Source organism: Amphiura filiformis, chromosome 10, assembly GCF_039555335.1.
Source record: "Amphiura filiformis chromosome 10, Afil_fr2py, whole genome shotgun sequence".
Classification (NCBI taxonomy): Eukaryota; Metazoa; Echinodermata; class Ophiuroidea; order Amphilepidida; family Amphiuridae; genus Amphiura; species Amphiura filiformis.
This window is the reverse complement of record NC_092637.1, coordinates 55,609,693-55,628,708: the sequence shown is the minus strand read 5'-3', so window position 1 is coordinate 55,628,708 and position 19,016 is coordinate 55,609,693. Positions and strand designations below refer to the sequence as shown.

The 19,016-nt window shown below is 38.7% G+C and overlaps 1 protein-coding gene across 1 annotated transcript; it reads left to right on the top strand.

Annotated features, from left to right (window-relative positions):
* The first annotated feature begins 4,181 nt into the window (after positions 1–4,181).
* LOC140163282 (uncharacterized) lies at positions 4,182–16,272 on the top strand. The gene is made up of 5 exons (XM_072186680.1): positions 4,182–4,259; positions 10,587–10,757; positions 12,793–14,263; positions 14,852–14,967; positions 16,225–16,272. The coding sequence occupies exons 1-5, from the start codon at positions 4,182–4,184 to the stop codon at positions 16,270–16,272; spliced, it is 1,884 nt and encodes a 627-aa protein (XP_072042781.1).
* The last annotated feature ends 2,744 nt before the right edge of the window (positions 16,273–19,016 follow it).

Sequence of the window (19,016 nt, the reverse complement as noted above, 5' to 3'; positions counted from 1 at the left end):
AGTATAAATCACGTTGGGTCTAAGGCTGTGCTAACACTTTTCTTTGATGACTTTGACCACAATGTTTTATTTTTTCAAATATCTTAAAAATACAAGAATCTAAGCTAATTGAACAGACAGTAGAATGCATAGAACAACATATCCAAAAAATCCGCCATGGGGATTTTTTATCGAAGATGGCCGCCAAAATAGCCGCCATATAATTTGGCTGTATCTCAGCAGATATGAATGATGATTTAAGGCTACACAAAGAAACGTATAAAAAACGTATAAAAGACGTATAGGGCCTAAAGGTGTTCTCTAAAACCAAGTTTTCCCAGCAATTAAATATGGCAGTGCAAGAACTGTTGGTGCTTTGGATGTAGATTTACATTATTTTTGTGTGTTTATACAATTTTTTAGAATCTGTTTTCAAATTCTTCGTTTATATCCTTTTTACGCACCATGCAAAAGAGACCAAAAACGCGTTCCATGCTATTTTTTTTTTCAAATGTGTTCCTCGTATAAAACCACACCGAGTGATTGCTTTCTTCTTTTTTGTATTGTGCTACAAACCGATCAAAGAAATAATGTCACCATTTATTAGAACTAAATATAGTACTGATTCAATTTTAGAAGCTCGTTTTTGAGCTTTTTTTGAGAATCTTGCATGAGAAAAATCTGGTTTGTGAAATTATCGATATCTTGATTACGGGACGTTAATTTAGATATCTGAATACCTATATTATTTCTCTTTTGTATAGTTTGAACAATTCAGCAAAATACCTACCCAACCGTTTTGACCTTGTCTTATTTGGCTATACCTGTACCTGTAATTATGGTTCAAACTATTCTTAAATTGAATTGCTCTTGCAAGACGAACAATTTGAGACCATTGTGGTTAAAATCGGAGCATTTGTTAGGTTTCGACCCCTATGGAGCCCTAAATGCGACCTTTAGGCCTAACCTTTTTGCTTTTGAGCATTTTAATAAAACGGCATAAATTATATCCGTATGAATTGGCCTATGGAGGGCCCTTAGTAGGCCTAACCGTACCAATGTGTTACACACCAACACAGTATCCTGAAGCGGCTTTGTTGGTTAAGAAGCGGCTAGTTTGTTGGATGCATATAGAATTGGCTTCATTATTAACTAAATGCAAACTATAGATGGAGCTATTTATCCTAAATCATATTTCTTTATTTGCAAGGGGTATGTGATTAATACTGCCATTAAAACAACTGGAATAGGTGAAACAAGCAACAAGGACATTTTATAAACATATTTCATCAAACAATAAAAGGAATTATCTCTATTAAAAGCTTGAAAGAGTAATTTACAGTAACTAAATAACGCCATGCACCAATTTTGTCATCCGAAAAAGCTATAAAAATGCTATAAAAGTGAATAATTTTGTAAAAGAGGGGAAATCAAAGTTGAGAATGACTCAAAAGCATCTGTATACATTAGCATGATATCACTTGTAGCTGTTTAAGCCTAAAATTTGGTTGTACATGATGTTTTGTTTGAAAAACTAATAAATGATCCCATCAAACAATAGCCCTTTGTATTTTAATACAATGGCCATATATAGCTATATATAGCCCATAATATAGCCCATAATATAGGCTCACGTACCCAAGTGCTATGGGTGTACCAAGTGAAAACCATGAGCTGTTATATTTGCTTTAAATTACTTAAGGGATCCAAAATGAGCGTTTATTGCGTTTCGACAGTATTTTTTGTGGGTCATGAGAGCACCTCAGACCTATCGAATTGCATTCTGAATACGAAGCATGTCTTTCTGATATCAAATAATTTTCATTTTTAAAAATCACAATATAATACAAATTTTATGACAAATTATAAAAATTTGATATTTTTCAAATTTTTGATATATAACAGTCCTCGAAGTAAATTATATAAATCGAATGATATATTCTTAAAGTGTATGTAGCAGGGAGGAAAAGCCGACGGTCAATTGAAAATTTTGACCTTTCATATTGAAGATATGGATTTTTTCCCAAAAAGACCTAATTTGTTTTGGTGTTTTGGGGAAAAAAATCCATATCTTCAATACGAAAGGTCAAAATTTTCAATTGATCGTCGGCTTTTCATCCCAACTACATACACTTTAAGTATAAATCATCAGATTTATTAAGTTTACTTCAAGTACTGTTAAATATCAAAAATATCAATTTTAATGATTTGCCATAAAATGTGTATTAAATTGCGAATTTCAAAAATCAAAATTATTTGATATCAGAATGACATTCTTCGTATTCAGAATGCAATTCGATATGTCTGATGTGCTCTAATGTCCCAAAATAAATACTGTCCAAACGTTCATACCCCAGCCCTTAATACTGTAACATTTTAGGCCCTGGGCAGAGGACCGCAAATGTTAAAACAAAGATCCAAGGGGGCCTATAATATTTGACCTTTAACCATGTTAAAGCTCATGTATAGTCATGAATAGTTACACAGAGAAACGACTGGCAATTTGTTTTGACATTTGGGCCCCCAGGAACAGGGCCGGATGTAAACCTTTTTGGGTGCCCTGGGCCAGGCCATAATTTGGAGGCCCACTCAACGTGAGGAAGACCTGTGCACTCAAGTGGCCAATGCTTGGTTTAGGTACGGTACCGTATAGACGGTGTGGTGGCCGGGGGGGGGGGCACTCCCTATCTGAAATGGCAGGGATGTGCCTCGGCCATGTTAAAAGTAGGGGGCATTCATGTCAAATGTACAATACAAAAATATGGGGTCATTCAGTACACAACCTGAATAAAAATGGGGTCATTCGGTATGAAACTTTGAAAAAATGATGGTCATTGGGGTAACAAAAAGTAAAATGGGAGTCATACATTGAGTACAGGATTGCCAAAAGAGTATCATTAAGTACACATAAATAAGTGCCAAACTGCGTAAAAACAACTTGGCCACCTTGGAAATGTGAAAAATCTCATTATTTCTGGAGGAGAACACAAATACCACCTAAATTTGGGAATTAAAAGGGGGTCATTGGGTATAGAAAAAAATAAAAAAAGGGGGTCATATTGAGTACATGGATTTTTATAAAGGGGGTCATGGGGTAATAGGTAGGAAGATAAAACAAAAAAAGGGGGTCATTGGGTACAAGCCGGTTTGAAACAGGGGGTCATTGCCGAGGCACATGATGCGTATCCACTATGGAAGTGCCCCCCCGGGGGTGGTGGCAGAATTTACCATTTAGAGGGAGATAACTTCAGATAAGTATAGATTTTAGCAGGGCATTTTTTATTTGTGCGCACGAAAAAAATTTCATTTTAGCCCCAAATGAAGGTGAATTTTGCTATAGGTAACTGGGCAGTGCGCGCGAACCGCGTTAAATTGTGCAATTATACCCTATTTTGGACCAAAACATGGTGTTTTTTGGGCTAAAAAGGAAGATGCAAGGGCAATTCTGGGGGCCCAAAATTATTTCTAAATTTCAAACGCATGTATAAAATAAAACTGAGGTCTTCCAAGGTCAAAGGTCATCAAACAGGTCATCTAGGGTCAAAGGTCATATAGAGGTCATTGGGGGGTCAAACAGCATAGCTATCATGCTGCCAGGGCTCTATCAGTTGCTCTCTCTCACAGCTACCTCTCACAGCAACGGGTGAACTAGTTTTCTAATTAACGAAAGCCTTTGAGCCAGTAGCGTAGCTAGTGGGGTGGCAAGGCCCCCCGACAAAAAATGAAAGAAAAATGCCCTCTGACAAAAAATGAATGAGAAAATCTGGAGGGCAAAGGAAAAGAACAGGGGCAAGGAGCGCCCTTTTCTACCAAAATTCACCCCGATCATGGCCTAAATATTGTAAAATATAAAAATTTTGCTCGCTGTGCGCACACATTGTCACAATAAAGCCCTTTTTACCCCCAATCATGTGCGAAAATAGTGCAAAATACAATTTTTTTTGCGCTACACGCGCAAATCGTCCCAATAAAGCCTCTCTAAAAATGTATTGTATGATGCAACTGCAATTTTTTTCGTCTGTGCCCCCGAAATTTTTTTTGCCCCTCCTGACCAAGAAAGCTGCCTACGCCCCTGCTTTGAGCAAAATACATAAAAATAATGAGAATATCAAATAATCAATCAATTTGGCAGCACGTTAAATCACGCCCGTAGGATAAATTTCAACCAATCAGATAACAGGAATCATCGTCATCAATCAAATATGGCGGCGTACACAAATCATGTAAATAGTACAAATGATGAACAAAATTATGATTTTGAAGCCGTTTGTAAACTTCAGGTTAGTATAGATCAACATTCAAACAGATTGAAACGTGATTTTAAATTGCCGCCAATATTGTGTTTCACGGCCCACCGTTTTTGGCCCCAACATTGAAGTTTGAACTCCAGCTCCAGTCCATTTAAATTAACATGATAAGCTTACTGAAAATTGAAAATTACATGACCATCTCAACTCGTTACCTCGTTGAAACTTCCTCCATAGCACATCCACACGGGAGTATCACTGACACTGGAGGTTGACTTGAGTGCTGGCTGGGTCTGTCTAGTCAAAAATTATGTTGGGGCTTCGGGCTGGTCAAACTGTCGTCGTCGTCTTCGGGTACATGGGTACAGGCTAGTTCACCACGTAAACTTGTATGGCTCAAAATTCGGACCGCTCGTCATTAAGTTTACTGCTTTCTGTGTTTTGAAATTTGTTGACGTTTTAACGATTCCCGGTCGATTATTTTAGCTGTGTCACGTCACATGCATGACGCTGGTGGGTATCAACCAAACTTCAGGAAAAAAACCCTCGATCGCCGATAAAAACGATGTGATATGGGACTTACATAGGAATACACAGAGATATTTTAATTTCTTGCCAAAATTTGACCATTTCTAGGCAAGTTGGCCCTACTTTGTCTGCGAATATGTGGAAAAGGACAGTCTTAGACTTAAGAAAGTATAAGTGCAACGGCAACGCTTTTGATGTTTTGATGTTTCGGGAGACTGGGAGGGATCATAATAAAAAAAATGATGGAGCCTATTCTTGACTGTGTAATATTCCTTCACCACATTGCCGTACTGTAACAGTCTTATACGATGGACAGATAGTATCAGTTTGTGAATGAGGACATCGTATAAGTTCCTTGTACTAGGTACAGGCACCACAGGGAACCTGTTCCAAATTGCAATTGCCTCTGCAAAAGATGACTGCTTCATGATGCCAGTGTAAGGAGTCTCATGTAAAACAAGCTGGTTTTCATGCCCCCTTCTGCTCCTGCTTGATGGCTAACCGGTTCATGATGATCTTCTGAAGGGTTCTTGTTCTGGTCTTGATTCTTCCCTCTTCAATTGTTTCCCAACTGAGCTGCTGTAACATCTCTGTAACACTCGATGTTCGATGAAAATCACCCATCACAAACCTTGCTGCCCAAAACTCACCCAATGGCAAGGGTGAAAATAAGAAATGATGAACCAGGGGCTCCTTTTTACACAAAATGGCCCCTGGTTCATTTCATTCAACATGGAACCAGGGCAGGGGCCACTTCAAAATCAACAAGGGGCCAATATAACATGTATAATTGTTCTAAGCATGTAAGTTTATCATGGCTATGGAATTGAATTTTGGGTATTTTGTCGGTCCGTGCCACGTCACTTTCGGTTGATGATGCGACTCACGGTCGAGTGAAAACAAGTCCCTGATTCGATTTTTGTTGATGATTTCTGTCATTGGTCATGTTGGTGTTATGTTAGGCATCGGAGTTTCGCGCGATCGCGCAAAAAGCGCAAAAAATCACGACTTTGGGGGTACGGTCCATCGCGATTTTGGTGGTCCATCGTGAATTTTGCCAAACACACTACTTTTCAATGTAAATTCACCAATAATAACCTTTTTACAACATAACAGGCTTCCCGTTAGTGTGCGTCATTGCGACCCACCTGCTGAGAATTGAAGTAAATTCTGCAATATTTGTAAATGCAACGTCAGGAAATCGTGCACTTTTTGCATGCTTTCCGAACGATCGCTGGCCTGGGGAAGTTTTTGTTTACAACCAAGCACGTGCCGCTAACGTGCGGTTAATGTTTAAATTTAATTATTTATCACAACCTGAAAATATTCAATTTTTTAATATTTTAAGTTTATTTTCTCATAAATAATCTAGGTTTCCTTTATTAGTATTATTGTTACGATGAATAAAAGCAATTTTAAAGACAAAATCCAAATGATAACCCCTTTTTCGTATTATTTGTGGTAGCGCGTGTTTTAGTTTTTGTAGCATCAACAACACGTTAATTTAAAAAAAGAAATGCGGAAGTGAAAGTACGAACGAAAATTGCTCAAGATTGACAGACTTAGCTCATGTTTTTGCACCTGTTTTTGACCACGTTTCGGACCAAAACTGACACAGAAATATGAGAAAAATTATCATTGCGAACGGAGATGGAATATCACGACGAAAATGCACTTTTATTTTTTTTAACAATCAACATTTGATGAGGTGTAGACCCGGGGTACGTGTGTATCGTCATAATCGTGAATTTCAGATGGACGCACAAAAATCTGTCTGGACGCAAGTTTTTGACTAGCAGCAGGGTAAATACTGGAAAACGCATTTTCGCGCTTTTTGACTTGAATTTTCGCGCATTTTCGCGCTTTATAAAAAACCGGCCGCGCATTTTGCCGTTTTAAATCGTGCGAAACTCCGGTGCCTATATTATGTAAATTTCGATTGCAAATAGTCAGTGGAATCAAACAACCGTTTCTAAGTCTTCAGAGTGGAAGAAACTTACATGGTAAAAAAGTGTCGTTTTTTCCGAAATTGAATGTCGCCTCCTTCACAGCTGGTTTCTGTTGTTCATAACAAACCGTGAGCCACATGCAGTTTGGGCCCGAGACTAGAGATAGCCCGGATGTTGGACCGACAGAATAGTGACCAGGGGCCAGTTTCTGAACAAAAGTGTCCCCTGGTCAGCTTAAATTTAGATGGGACCAGGGGCCATTTCAGGGTTTCTGGGGGCTAAACAGCTCCCGTCTCCCACTTATTTGCACCCTTGCCCAATGGGCTGGGTTGGCTGGTCACCCTCTTAGATTTTGTTTAAGGTCATGCGCCATGAATTGGGGTATAGGACTATAGGAAAAGGTGGCGGTGTTACATTTTTTTTTTCCCAAACATTTTGTCACAGATCTCAAGAATGGATAGGGGTACTGAACTGGTTTTGGTCTTATTGTCTTGCTAATTTATCTGGCTAAAATTGTGGAAGGTAAAACTTTCATACTATTTGTACTTTGTGAGATATTGCCAATCAAAGGATGTTAAGTCAGGGGTGGCGGAGCCTACGGGATGAGGAGCCTACGGATGAGGCATGTGTTAAATTATAGGGAATATTGTTTTTTGGTGAATCTCAAATATATTTTTTACTGTAACTTCATAACCCAGCAAGGTATTGAGATGGATTATGTACCACTGTTTTGGTATTTCTGTCTAGTTTGAAGTGTGACTAGTTTTACTCCAAGTAAAGTTAATTTGTTGCAAGTGTGCTGCATTCTGTGTCATGGTTTCTAGACTTTTCCTATACGTTACTGTACGGTACTAGTATTTATTTATGCTCCGAAATATTCTGACTATCATATTTTTTGAAGGAGTTACCCTACTGCTGTGAAAGTTAGCATTTTCTTGATGGAAATTTGATGAGGAATTTAAATATGCCACTGGCAGACATGCCAACTAGTACGGTTTCACCGTATTTTGTACGGTAAAACGTGATAAATACGGTAGTACGGTCACCCCCAAAAAAATACGGTATTCCAGAATTTTGACCAAAATAATAAAATGTTGTGTCTTAAAAAGATAAACAGCTGCAAGATTAGACTACCGACTGAATTACTGGTATCATTTGACCACTTTCTTGGTCTGTTAAAGTGGTTGCCTACATCGTTTTTCTCTCGACTTTCGGTGATGCATGCACATTAAAAATTATTATTTAATAGGCCTACAAGATGCTTTCCGAAATAATTTTCTTCCGACTTGCAGATTTTTCATGCACATTAATGTTTTTTATTATCCACCTAATGCTATGTCTTCTGAAGGTATTTAGTTAACTATTTAGCTCTTTTGGTGCAAAAGAATAAGCATAAAAGAAGGTTTCCGACCTCCTTTTACTTCCGACTTTCGCACCATGCATGCACATTAAAGAAATATTTAATAGGCCTACAAGATGCTTTCCGAAATAATTTTCTTCCCAATTGCAGATTTTTCATGCACATTAATGTTTTTTATTAACCACCTAATGCTATGTCTTCTGAAGGTATTTAGTTAACTATTTAGCTCTATTGGTGCAAAAGAATAGGCATAAAAGAAGGTTTCCAACTTCCTTTTACTTCCGACTTTCGCACCATGCATGCACATTAAAGAAATATTTAATAGGCCTACAAGATGGTTTCCGAAATAATTTTCTTCTGACTTGCAGATTTTTCATGCACATTAATATTTTTTATTAACCACCTAATGCTATGTCTTCTGAAGGTATTTAGTTTACTATTTAGCTCTATTGGTGCAAAAGAATAAACATACAAGAAGGTTTCAGACCTCCTTTTATTTCCCGACTTTCGCACCATGCATGCACATTAAAGAAATATGCATAGGCCTACAAGATGCTTTCCCACTTTGTTTATTCAGATTCAGATGATGATGATCAATGATTTTCTGAACTTGAAAGTTTTAACAAAGCATGCTTCTAACAACATTAGAAGTAACACAACCCAATTTGTTTGGTCTACATACTTTATCCAATTTTGTGAGGTCAAAGGTCACATACAAGGTCAAAGGTCGACTGAGGTCACCAAATCTTTAAAAAATTAATTTTCAACTGTGCATCATATATCCGGAATTCAGCTTGATCAGTTATGTAATTAAGGAAATATGACGACTTTAAGATGGCCTCTTTCCATGTAAAGTATAGCAAAGTAGCACTTTCAATGAGTGATAACTCGTAAAGGAAGCATCTTTCTGTATTGATTTATTACTTTGATGGAATGGTTCTTTGGTATTGCCAAATTTGATTGCAAATTTGTAAAGTGGGCCCTGGACCCGGGTTGTTACGTGCTCGGGCGCACAAGTGCCACTGCTCCCTCTCAATTATGTGTTCTACTTTTGGAGTTTCTGGGGTTGGCAGGTATGCAAAAGGTACATATTTAAAAAATACGGTTTTAGGGTGCAAAATACGGATTTTTGTTCTTCTGAGTACGGAAATCTGGATTTAAAAGTTGGCATGTCTGCACTGGTTTTTGTGTAGGACCTGGAGGAAAAAAGTTTTTATTGATAATGTTATAAAAATCATAAAAATTATGTACGACTTTTGAACACCCTGTATCTCAGTAAGGCAACATAACTCATCATTACATGTCTGCTTTTTTTTGAAAGCCTACAATGTTATTAGCACATCTGAAAAGGTTTTAGCAGAAAAAGTTTTTACGTTAGTAAGAGAGGAACAAAATTTTATACTTTTGAACCAAAATTTAACTTTTCCACCCTGACATTTGGCAGCACCCTGTATATGTGTGTATTCCTGGTACCGTACTCTAAGCTTGACAGTGATATATAGTTTTATAGGGTTTTGATGAACAGTTTATGAATGAGATCAGTTTTTAAAAGTACAAACACATGTAAATTGTTCAATTTTTTAATATGTAACGCATTTGGCCCCCAATTCATGGCGTACGACCTTAAAATCACTTATATCATTGCCATGTGACAAATGAACACATTTCAAACGGTAGGTCTCTACTCCTTGTCGTTTCCGAGAACCGGCCTATTGAAAATTGGGTTGACCCCCATTTTTTGTGCGCGCAAGGCCACAACATTAATTTTCTTCCAGTTTAGACATCCATATCTTCCCTAGGTGTAAGCTACAGGGCTACAATTTGAATTCTAGCCTCTAGGGTGTCTTTCACCCAAATAACCTGATTCTGGACTAAACAATATGGTATGTTCAGTTCACAAATTGGTGTGATTTTTGTCATAACTTTTATGCCCAGTTCATGACATGCGACCACATTACGGTTGTTCGATGTAGTTATTTATTATTTTTCTTACCAAAACACCATGTTAACCCCCTGAGCACTACGCCTGCCGATCTAATATTGCCTCTGATTGGTCAATTACATAATATCTTCACTTTAATCCAGGCCCGTACGCAGGGGCACCCCCCCCCCCCAAAATATACAAAAAGTCCCAAAAATTACAATTTGCGAGCGAGCGTAGCGAGCCAAAAGTCTGGTTTGTTACGCTTTTTTGGTCAAAAAAGGTCCAACATTTTTGGGGGAAAAGTCCACTTTTCAAAAATCGCCCCCCCTTTTGGAAAAAAGTCCACTTTTTCAAAATTAGAACCCCCAATAAAAAAATCCTGCGTACGGGCCTGCTTTAATCAACAATCAGAATGGAGCTTTGCAAATAATTCACCCCAATTCTTTTGTATGGTGAAATTATTCTAACAATGTTGCTGATTGGACCTAATAATGGAAACTTCTTTTCGGCCAATCGGCAGATAGTTCTCATGGGGTAATTGTTAAAATCTCTGACGATCCCATTAACAAGACTTGACCAACATCTTGTTTTCCATCCAGGCACATATCAGAGGCATTTTGGTTCGTAAGCAGCTCAACCAATTGAGAGATTTGTATGAGAGACTAGCAGTAGATCTTGATGGGCATACAGCACCAGGCCTAGACTCCAACCAAATCTTGTGGAAGAAACAAAACTTGTGCAAACCTATCTTTGTGGCCCAATCTAAAAAGGTACATATACATACGTAATGCATTGGAGCATGGGTGACTTTGAAAATAAAGAAGTTCATCTGTATATTGGGGCTGTCTTTTCTTCCGTACCCATGGTGCCACCCGGTCTTCCCAGCAAACACAAAAAACAGAAATCGTTTAATGTTGGGTTATTTAAAAGGGTATACAATGTAAAAGGATTGAACAACTTGATGCAAAACACTCAAATATAATGTTATTTAAGGGTTGACAAAATATTTTGTAAAAATGTTTGCCAAAAATATTTTACAATTTGACATTTCTACAACGTAGTGCTTTTTTCATATAAAACGCTTTATAAACATTTTCATGACCTCTATCTAACCCGACATTTAAATGTTATTGAAATGTTTTGAATAAAGCCAAACACATCGTTACAGTTTTAAGAACATTTTTGTGGTGGAGGTTATTATTTGTTGCCATACTAAAATAGGGGATGACGGTCATAAAATTGTAAACACTAAATTACGTGGGTCATGAAGCTTCTGCAAACAAAATTAAGTACAATGAGAGCTCTCCCTGTGCCCTTCCAAAAGCCTAAACGTTGTGAGCTTCCATGGGCTGTGTCTCAAGAACCTGAACCATCATTTTGCATTATTTAACACATTGGTTGATGTGTGAAGGGGAGGGGCTGAGGGGATCATAAAAAACTTCAGATCTATAGAGTTCCACAGAATTGACTGACACCCCCCCACTACTTAACTTACACACTATACCGCTGTATCTAAATACTCGACAGCTTTGTAAGGTCAAACTTTTCACTGTGAGGTTACCACGCTTGCGCGGAAGCTGTTTTGTGTGACCTTTATGCTAATTCAGTGACCCGTGTTCATTCACGCTGCACTGCACTTCCTGCTAGAATCAAATCATCCTCCAGACACGCTCCATAAGATATGCTAATGCATGGAGTACAAAGAATTACTTTGATCAATACCAGTTAAACAGGTGATTGGTATTGTACTCCATGCATTTGCATGTCTTCTGGAGCGTGTCTGGAGGATGATTTGACTGAGTAAAAATAAAAACATGTTTCTCGTCCGGGTTTTAAAAAAAGGAGGAAGAAGGGCTTGAGGCCCTTTTTATTTTATTGTTCTGGTAGGTACGCCATCACAGAACCATCCAGAAGTGTTTCTTGGATATTAGCAAGGCTATAGAAAACATCTCAACTTCCAAAACATCTTTCTTCAAAAATTTTGACTGAATTAAAAAAATTTAAAAAAATTTGAAGCGGCCTCAAAAAAGGAAGCGGGAGGGGACGAGAAACATGTTTTATTTTGATCATTATGATCTTCCGTGCAAGCACCCTATACACGTAGAAACGGGAAAATCCGAAATATTGCTCAAATTTGGTCCAACTTTGGCGTAAATGTAACACAAAACTCGAAAATGTAACACTTTAAAACTTGCACAGTGTTATACTGTGTAGTTTTCCGATGATGAAAAAAATCAAAGTATTCATCGAAAAAGTCCACGAAATTGTGAATTTTGCGATGAAATTTATACCCCAAAATGTTCCAGAATTGTCAACTTGCCTAAAAATTCTGATGATCAAAAAGATGTGTGCTGAAAAATGTCATTATTTTCCTTATTTCTTCACCGATTTTCAAGGTTTAACAAACTTGGTGTAGATTGCCATTTTGTCTAAATGCGAGTAGAAAGTTGTCAGATTCAAAACATCATTCAACCCTCAAAGACCTTTCTAAAATCCCCGTGCCGAACACACAAAGATTAAAAGTTCGGCTGGTCATTCGGCAAACATCGGCAGGATCTCGCTGAGTCAACTGTGATTGGTCCAGCGGCTGGAGCATGCCACACACATACATGTACACCATAAACTTAGGGTTGCCATCATTACTCCCAGCCAGAACAAAAACATCACCTAAAAAATCCCACTTCAGGGCCAAAAAAGCACCCACCCAAGATTTCACTTTTTCCTAAGTCCCCTTCCTTCCATATTTCCATGTGCACTCCTCCCCCTCCCACTGGTTCTGACTGTTCTAAATCTTTTGAATTTCAGACCAAGAAGAAGTTAGATAATACACCATCTACTTGCCAACAGTGCTGCGCCAAGAAAAATCCAACAGAACAGAATGAGAATACCAAGCAAGATGCAACCACTTTAACAGAAATCATTCATTCAGACAATGAATCTGATGACAATGCCCTTGACCTCTCTGTCAAACCTCACCAAACATCATCCATGGTAAACCAACTGCAAAATGAACACTCTGGTAAAGAAGTCATATCCGGAAGAGTCCAGATGGAGACTTTGATATCATCAGAGGAGCCACCTGCTTCACCTGTTCCAAAAGACAAGGACTCTACAGATGAGTCATCTGCAGTATTGTTATCAGAAAATTGCCAAGTTATTGATAAGACAGGACAGAGTAGTCGGATTTCATCAAGGAATACTTTGCCTGTGACATCAATCCTGGAGCAAGATTCTACCAAAGAGGTACAAGTGGCAGAAGCGACAGAGATTGATCATATGAACTCCGATGATGAAAGTCTTGACAGCTTTAGTTCGTCAAGTAAAGAACCAGTAGGACTCTTGACAGACGATTCTGTAAACAGACTAGTTTCTAAAAGGTCAGAGGTTAACTCTGATCGCTGGTGCGACGGCCAGGTGGTCGCCCAAAGTCTAAACAAAAGACCAGAAAGAATAAGTGCAATTGAAGATTTATCCGATGAAGAAGATCAGAACAGAAGTGATTGTGAACCTCAGAGTAGTGTGCCTGATATGATATCAATCCCAGTGACAAAACTTACTCGAAATGATCAGCTGATAAGTGAACAAAGTCAGTATCAAAATGATGCAGCTTCAGTATCTAGAGGAATGAATGGAAATGATACTGGTCAGACCAGTGTAGATAATGTACCTAAAGAACAATCAACCCTGAAAGAGAATCGGTCGGAGAAGGACCAGTTGAATAGTGAACCATCTAAGTATGCAAAAGATGGTCCTCATGAAGGTACTGAAATATTGCCAGGTGGTCTTATCCAACAGGATGACAAAGACCAAAGAAGACCAGAGTTGTTAGATGGTAGGACAGAGCCTGATTGTGAGGAGGTCAATGAAGCTGATGAGGGAGCACAAAGTGATTATAGGGAAAATGGGAGACATCAGGGTACCGGCAAAATGTCAAATGAAACTTACCATGAAAGAAAAGACAGTGAACCATACACATCTACAGAGACTGATAGAGAAGACGGGAGATATCAGGGTACCAGCGAAATCTCACATGAAACTCATAGTGAAAGAAAAAACAGTGAACCATACACATGTACAGAGAATGTTCATTATGATGGAAAATGGAATGAAGACAGTCTTCACAAGGATAGGAATCAATTTGTAGGGACATTTGTTACATCATCAGTGGATGATTTGAGGTCTTCTATGCAGAAGAGATTAATGTCATCAGGGATGGAGGAGTCTTGTGTTGCAGCTGACATGACTTCACTTTGGAGCTCAGAACACTCATTTGAAGGTAAACTTCCGTATGTTGTGCGCGCTGACCCGGTAGTTTTATAAAATAGTTTTACCGACTTCTATTGCTAATTTATCTGTCTTCTCCCAATAGTTATTACTCCCTGCGTGAATTGCATGAGAACTAGGGTACTGGTTTCATACTTTCCTGTCGCTGAGCGATATGACGCTTCATCATGCCGCTTGCATTTTCCTGCTAATTGGCCAAATCATATTCAGTTCTTGGCACCGCTCCCGAGTTAATTTTAATTCAACTCGTAGTCGTAGCGATTTGCTGCTTTGGATAAAGCGGTGGAGTGATTGATATATCGGCCTGCTGCTAGTCAATGCTGGTCACCACTAGCGTTTCTGGTGCGACTGTGCATGAATCAAAATTGTTGTCAAAACTGCAAGCGGCAGGACAATATGAAATCGGCATAAGTATATGTTTAAACATGTCTTGCTACTCGTACACACACACACACACACACAGCATGAAAAAGTGGGGAATATGGGAAGTTCCTTCCCAGGAAATGTTGGTATTTGAAGGGAAATTTTGGTTGAATTGAATTTGAATATATAATTTCTCTTCCAATTATTTATTTGACAGAGCCAACTACAACAATCACCAGCTATCCACATGATATAGAAGAATTGCAGAAACTACGCAGCAATGTGGCCATGGAGCTGCTATGGGTGCAACAAGCAATAAACAGCAGAAAAAATGTAAGTTGCTACATAGGCCTGCATGGGCTATTCCAGTTGAAATCCATACACCCCATATGGAGTCATCACCTTACTTTCCCACACAAGGAGCGTGAATGGGGTTACCTGAATGGGTGACTCCATTTGAAATCTACAGCCCCTGTGCGGGAGATTACGGTCATGTCTTTCATAGGGGGTGTATGGACTGAAATAGCACATTCATAAACACTTCAGGAAGTTCTTGCAATTGTATTGGTTCTTGGCCGTGTTATATGCGTCAACGCTATATGTGTACGCGCTATTTGAACCAATCGGATGCCCATAGCAACAACGGGACTGATCGATTCTAAGCCCCAGGCAATTCCTTGTAATGAATGATTTAAGTTTGGTATATGATTATTTTTTAATTTGAACTGAAGTATTTAAAGGAGTATTTCGTGATCCTAGCATCCTCTTTTTATGACATTTTTCAGTACATATCCACAAAAAAAGTCTATTCCCAAAATTTCAGTTGATTCCGATTTTGCGTTTGCGAGTTATGCATGATTATGTGTATTACACTGCTCCATTTACAATGCGTTGTAATTTCGTTCTGGTATACCAGAACGAAATTCAAATTTCACGATATCTTTGCTAAACGAATTGATCTGCAAGAAATATTTTGTACATAAACATTATGTAGCCAGAGGTTTCCAGTAATATAAAAATCTCAACTTTTTTTGAGAAAAGTGGGGGGATGAGGCTGTGGATCACGAAATGCCCTTTTAAGAATGAGAATAAAGGTATTATTTTTAGCTGCTGTCATGCATCTATCGTCTCATATAACACGGGCTGCATGATTATTTTTGGCATTATACAACTTGCCTTCGCCTCATTGTTCTACTAATAATGATGTCGCATGTATAATATGAGACGATAGATGCAATACAACAAATATTATCTTCTCTAAATGCAATAAAATCATAGCCCTGGACCCAGTGCCGTGACCAGTACCAGCGCGGCCTCGTAGTCTGAGGAACTGAGCCAGTTCTATGAAATCATAACATTTGTATAGCATCAATAAATCAATATTCAAAACAAAATATTATGCTCAATGGCGCTCCGAATCTGCAGTTAAGAACAAAAGCATCTTCATTTTTTTTCTGCAAAATACATTACGAGAGTTTCCGATGGCAAAGTGTTCCGGTGTAATTCTGGTACCGTAGTTTACTGGTAAACTCTTTGGAATGCATGTGTGAACTATCTGATTTTGTTTGTTTTTTCTCTATTTTATGGCAGTACCTCCGATTAAAGAAGAACATGACTGGCGAGACTGATTATGGATGACTCCCAATAACCAACCAAGAACATATCGGGTCAGGTCAGACATTTGGCACAAACCTGACATTTCCATTGTGCTAGTCCATTTGAAATTCATACACTCCCTATGGAAGACATGACCTTAATTTCCCACACAGGGGGTGTAGAATACATAAACACATCAAAAGAAATAAGTCCCCCTCTGAACATGTCGTCATAACATTGTAAGGTTTCGTTTTGTACCAATAAAACTAACTTTGAAAAATTTATATGACTGTTTACTAAGTGCTGTGTGAAAATGAGAGATTTCCATGACTTCAGGGCTGAATGAGCCAAAATTGAAGGCAAAAACTGCCCTTTTCAAAAGTCACAAAGTAGGCCTATGCTTGTCACAAAAGTTGATGCATGGCTTGTTACTAATGGAAAACCCCATGTGTTTGAGTGCAATTTAAAATCCTCACCAAGTGAACATTTACTGTAATGTGTATCGATTCATGATCATTCAGCCATGCAAATCCCCTTGGTGCAGAGTTCAGCACAGTGAGTTGTAAGATGGCTAGTTCCATTCCTTGTCCCAATACGCCTTGCAGTTAACGAGCATAGGCCTACTTTGTGACTTTTGGAAAGGGCAGTTTTTGTCTTCAATTTGGGTTCATTCAGCCATGAAGTCATGGACATCTTTCATTTTCACAAAACACTTAGGGTCTTTTTATCTTTTCAGTTTCCGAAGTCTTTTGTTCAGATACGAAAACGCAAGGGATTCAGTAAGTTACTATAATTTGACTTCATCGTTAACTCTGAAGTACCAATCAGCTTATTTCAATAGAGGTGATTGCTTATGTCAATAAAATCGGGAGAGAAAAGATTAGGCCTATGTTAACAAACACCAGTGTTTTTAATGGCCTAGCGCCCTCTCGTCTTTAACATTGGTAAATTGATCTATATTAAGTTGGAAAAATGCATGCCAATCCGAATGACAAAGTCCACTATTTTCTGTAAAAACGTTTCAAATAAGCCCTAAAATCACAAAAGGTCCGCTTATGAGCCTGTCGAACCCCAAAGTACTTGTGCATGGCCACAGTGTCACCCTTCCATCAATGTCTATCTCCCTATTTTGCTTCCTCTTGCCCCCCCCATGATCAGTCTCCCACCTCCCTCCCCAGTCCCTACTCTCGAGTTCTTCTCTTTCTAGTCTTTCAGTCTCTCCCTCTCCTCTCTTTCTTCCTCACCCCTCCCACTCTCACTTGTTCAGTCTTAAGTATTTCCCTCTCTCCCTCCCTCCCTCCCTCTCCATCCCTTGCAAAATTTATCAGTATGATCCATGACTGAAAATAAGCTCTGCAGAAATAAACATTTAAAATAAACCCGAGCCTTGCATAGACCCAACCAATTATCAGATTAGCTTGCCAGTGGTACGAATGAATAGAATACATTATCTTTGCTCCAATGCAATTCTTTTGTATTGCATTTCAATATAAAACATGATTACCAAATCACCACTTGTACCACAGATATTTGACTATTTTAGACGCTCGTTTCATCGCCAACATGAAAGACTTTTGCTTATAACTTGGCAAATGGTTACAGGGGCTATTTTAGAAGAAAAAAGTCACTGCACGTTGGCGTTGTAAAGTCTCGGTGATCAACCAGCGGCGGTGGTGAGCTTGCGGGGGGTGTGGTGTTGGAGGCAGGGGTGTATAGGTAGGATCCCCCAATTATCAAAGACCAAAAAGGCCCACTTTGCGAACGTAGCGAGCGAAAAAAACATGCTTTCTTATGCTTTTTCGGTCAAAGGGGTCCAAATTTGCCCATCTGCGAGCGTAGCGAGCGAAAAAAATAGGTTCTTTATGCTTTCTTGGTCAAAAATATCCAAACATTTGGGGAAAAGGTCCCCTTTTTCAAAATCAGCCACCTCCCAAAATAAATCCTGGCTACACCCTTGGTTGGAGGGGAGTTTCCCCCCTCGAGTTTTGGAGATTTTTAAATATCACCCATCACTATAATTGTTTTGACTCTTGAATTATAAAGCAACACTTAGCCCAATCTGCAAACAAACCTGCAAAATATTTTTATTTTGTTACTATTTGAACACAGAAAAAAAATCACCCACGAAATGAGTGCAAACAATTGTCCACTTTCACGGGTGGGATCCGGGAATCCGCCTTATAATAGATCCACTGGTGGAGTCGAGGGCAAAGCCCCAGGCGGGTGCTCAGGGGGTGGAATCCCAAGTTCATAAGTTTTAACATTTAGGTCTTTTCAAGACATCAGACCGGAGAGCTTCCCCTAAAACATATTGATGATATAACTAAGAAAGGATTGAATTAAAATCTGAGATTTTTGAAAACATTTTCAAAAGGGTAACAATTACGAAGTCGCTCCGATGACCTGCGCGAAACGCGAAAAAATTAATGCTATTAAATTCAAATGTTTGGAAATTTTATCTCGATATTACGAGCAGGGGTGTAACTTTCCCCTTTCCCCAAGATAGCACGTTGGCAACTTTGAAAGCTGCCACACCTGGTTTAGATTGTAAACACTGTCATTTAATAGCAAAGCGTGGGGGAGGGAGTTGTCGATACAAGCGGTTCAAAAACTATGTGTATAGCTATATGCATGAGGCCCTTTAAAATTTTTCGAAAAACATGAGGAAAGGGGTGATGAAGTGTTAAGTGCGCGCAGCGCGAATATTTTGAAATTTTATCTGAAAGTGACCATATGGTAGGTGCTATAATTAAAGCATCCAAATTGAGTTTGTCAAAATGCATAGA

Bases quoted from the DNA above. Each gene is read 5' to 3' on its own strand.
- LOC140163282 (XM_072186680.1), top strand. From the start codon at position 4,182: ATGGCGGCGTACACAAATCATGTAAATAGTACAAATGATGAACAAAAT. The intron at 4,260-10,586 runs GTTAGTATAGAT...TTTTCCATCCAG, and splicing joins AAGCCGTTTGTAAACTTCAG to GCACATATCAGAGGCATTTT. The intron at 14,264-14,851 runs GTAAACTTCCGT...TTTATTTGACAG, and splicing joins CTCAGAACACTCATTTGAAG to AGCCAACTACAACAATCACC.